The sequence below is a fragment of the Brassica oleracea genome, chromosome C8, assembly GCF_000695525.1.
Source record: "Brassica oleracea var. oleracea cultivar TO1000 chromosome C8, BOL, whole genome shotgun sequence".
Taxonomy (NCBI): Eukaryota; Viridiplantae; Streptophyta; class Magnoliopsida; order Brassicales; family Brassicaceae; genus Brassica; species Brassica oleracea.
In genome coordinates, this window is record NC_027755.1 from 23,170,908 (window position 1) to 23,174,420 (window position 3,513).

The following is a 3,513-nucleotide window of genomic DNA, read 5'->3' on the forward strand; positions in this document are numbered from 1 at the left end:
CGAGAGAAGACGGAGGAACGCCGTGAGGAGCGAGAGACGGAGGATCGGTGGTGGAGACGGACAAGACGACAGAAGACGGAGGAGACGCCGTGAGGAGCGAGAGAAGACGGAGGAACGCCGTGAGAAGAGAAAGAGTCGTCGTACTTTTTGGGGAAACTCGATCGGTGGTGGGTTTCAATCCTTCCTCTGTCACGGAGAAGAGGAGAAGACGAGAGCGAAGACGGAGGATCGGTGGTGGAGGATCTTTGGTGGTTTCAATCGGTTTCGATCTTTTCTCACTCGTGACGGAGAACACGAAGAGAGGAAAGAGAGATGAAGAAGAGAAAACCAAAATGATTTTGGTGAAAACAAAAGAGAAAAAAAATATAGTTTGCCTGAAATGCTGACACGTGGTTTGCAAAACTCTCTAATAATCGGTCACAAAGATCACCACTTAAGGATCGATAATCTATTTTTTCCTTCTTTTTTATTTAATTAAATGTTTTTAATACACTAAGAAACCCTTTAAACCTTACCGATAAACATGGTCTTAACATACATGTATTTCTCTTCCACACATGCTTCTTTACATAAATTATCCCGCTATAGGTTATTTGAGAAATTCCAAAGCCGAATTATAATTAAATTGTTTATGTGGTTGGCCATTATTTGCAGTTACAGTTGGATTTTTAAATTTAAGTATTTGCTGATTATACGTTACATACGTGTTGATGATAAAATGATTTGCTTATCTAGGTCTTTGTTGATAGTTTATATACATGTTGATGATATATTAATATGCTTATCTACTAGGTCTTTGTTGATAGTTTACATACATGTTGATGATATATTGATATGCTTATTTAGGTCATCACTGATACTTTTCATACATGTTGATTATACACTGATATGTTGTAACTAATTCGTTAATTATAGAAATGTATAATAAACAAACACCGACAAAAAAAAAAAAAAAATCAAACATCGTGTGAAGACGAATGAATTCGATAAGTACGTTTAATTTAACCATCAATTAATATTTCCTCTGAACATTACCGAAAGTTATACCCGACCATAACCGGGTTATTAATTCGAATTTGATTAGCCGGTTTAGAATTCGTCTTACTTCTTCTTCTTTTTCTATATATAACCCAACTGTTCTTGAATCTTTCTTTCTTGTGCTTTACTCGTAACAATCGATTTCAAATCTCTTCTGAACTTTTCACATCCATTGACATGGGAAGCTGTGTATCGCTCAATCGGAGAGACTCCAATTCTCCCCCAACGGTGAAGATCGTCTCCGTCAACGGCGATCTACGGGAATACAATGTTCCGGTGCTAGCATCTCAGGTCCTTGAAGCTGAATCGGCGGCGTCGTCCTCCTCCTCTTATTTCATCTGCGATTCGGATTCTCTCCTCTACGACGATTTCATCCCGGCGGTCAAATCGGCAGAACCGCTTCACGCCGAGCAGATCTACTTCGTCCTTCCGATCTCCAAACGGCGGAACCGTCTAACGGCGCCGGACATGGCGGCTCTCGCCGTAAAAGCAAGCGTCGCGATACAAAACTCCGTCGGGAAAGATTTTCGCCGGCGTAAAAAGGGGAGGATCTCGCCGATCATGACGCTTACTACTCAGCCTAACGGTTCCGTTGCTGCTGTTAACGGAAAAGCAAGCGAGTCAACGGTTAGCAAGGGAAGACCGTTGGTGAAGAGAACGGCGACGTATAAGGCTTCGAGTGGTTATAACCGGTCCGGTTCGGTACGTAATTTGAGAAGGCATACTTCGAGGCGAGCAAAGTTGGCGGTTCGATCATTTAGGTTGAAACTTTCAACGATCCACGAAGGCTCCGTCGTTTAGATTGGCTTATATAACTCTTTTAAGTCGTATTTATTTTTGCGAGGATCAAACAAATGAGAATTAAAAAAAAGAAAACCAGTATTAGAATAAGCATAATATTATTTGCAATTTTGTTTTCGTTTCTTATAAACTGATGATATATTAATATCAGATGAAGAAACACTATGTAAGTCTGTATATTTATTTTCTTTTACGTTCTTTGTTTGTTTGTTTGATTGTATATATTGGTCACGTATCTCACGCTATAGAAAAGCATATATGTTTACCAAATAATGTGTATATAAATGTGATACTAGCTATAATAAGACAATCATAATTTATAACCATACTCAAGAGGTCAATACTAGCTAAGTTATAAACCTTTCAAGTGGTTCTTATATGGGTTCTTCCATAACTAAATGTACAAGTATAATCAATCTGAAACTAAACTCTATAAAGTTTTATAACAATTTAAATATAACTAAACTGAAATATATATCAAATGGGGAGACATGGAATATAAGCTTAGCCCAGGAGAGGAGACTAAGATAGCGACCAAGGAAATTTTATGTCAAAAAAAACGACCAAGGAAATTTTTACTGCAATATTTCCAATGTACTCGCTCATCTTATTATATTTATCAGTTTTGTATGTTCAAAATTCAAACTCTGAATATATGTGCAATTCAAAGGATCTCTTGATATATTTTATATTATTGGTTATATATTGTAGCGAATACTATATTTTTTTTATAGAAAATCATGTTAGCTTATAAGAATTAAATTTATGTTATATGGAGTAGAAGAATTCTAGATATAACTTATATAGTAGTTATTTTTATCAGACTTTGCACTTCATATTGCTATAATTGGTCTAATTCAGCAGTTAGAAAGCTATTTGAAATTTGAATGATACGTTTCTTATAATTCTAGGTCTAAGAACAAATCAAAAGCGTTATAAATGCTGCATTCATAGTAATTAATATTAATTGACTTTTTAGGGTTTGATATTATATGTGGCATGTTAATAAGGTCGATTTTCCATTTAAAAAGTTGGTTAGAATTCCTGGATGTGGTAGGGGACGCGCTTCTAATTATCACTCAAAACTTTTGTTGATTAGTGCCTTGATTAATACAAATTTAATATTGTCTTTATCATCATTGCATGAGATGTATATCAATTGCCAGTCAATTAGGCTTTTGGCTGGTAAAAATGTTGTATAACATAAGAATATTTGACTAATAAGTATGTAGAGTCCACTAGCTCAATGCACATATAAACGCTTAATAATTCATGCCATCATTAGGGCATTATATAGTTAATAAACATTAACCTTATATTATTGTCCACTAAGGCACTAACCATATGTAGTACATACTACATATATTCGAATTGTAATTAGCTCTATATGGTTCCAGTGATCAAGAATGTTGATAATATTAAATAGAAAATTTAATATACGCAGCCAAAAGATGGAGAAAGTAGAAATTAACACTTTTAAAATGGTGTGATTACAATAATTGTAAAGCATGTTCCCTCTCTTCAAAGTGTGCCCTTAATTTGACTAAACCACTTAAATCTTACTTGCCTCTCAGATTATAAACAGGCGTCTTAATTTGACTAAACCACTTTATTCATTTTGACCGGGAGCTTGTGGTTAAGTGGTAAGGGGAAAGGCTTCGGATGTCACCACAT

The 3,513-nt window shown here is 35.6% G+C and overlaps 1 protein-coding gene across 1 annotated transcript; it reads left to right on the plus strand.

The window, feature by feature from the left end:
• The first annotated feature begins 835 nt into the window (after window positions 1-835).
• Window positions 836-2,092, plus strand: LOC106310321. Its single transcript, XM_013747554.1, has one exon. The coding sequence runs from the start codon at window positions 1,216-1,218 to the stop codon at window positions 1,837-1,839; it is 624 nt and encodes a 207-aa protein (XP_013603008.1). The 5' UTR covers window positions 836-1,215; the 3' UTR covers window positions 1,840-2,092.
• The last annotated feature ends 1,421 nt before the right edge of the window (window positions 2,093-3,513 follow it).

Coding starts and splice junctions, on each gene's coding strand:
- LOC106310321 (XM_013747554.1), top strand. CDS start 1,216: ATGGGAAGCTGTGTATCGCTCAATCGGAGAGACTCCAATTCTCCCCCA.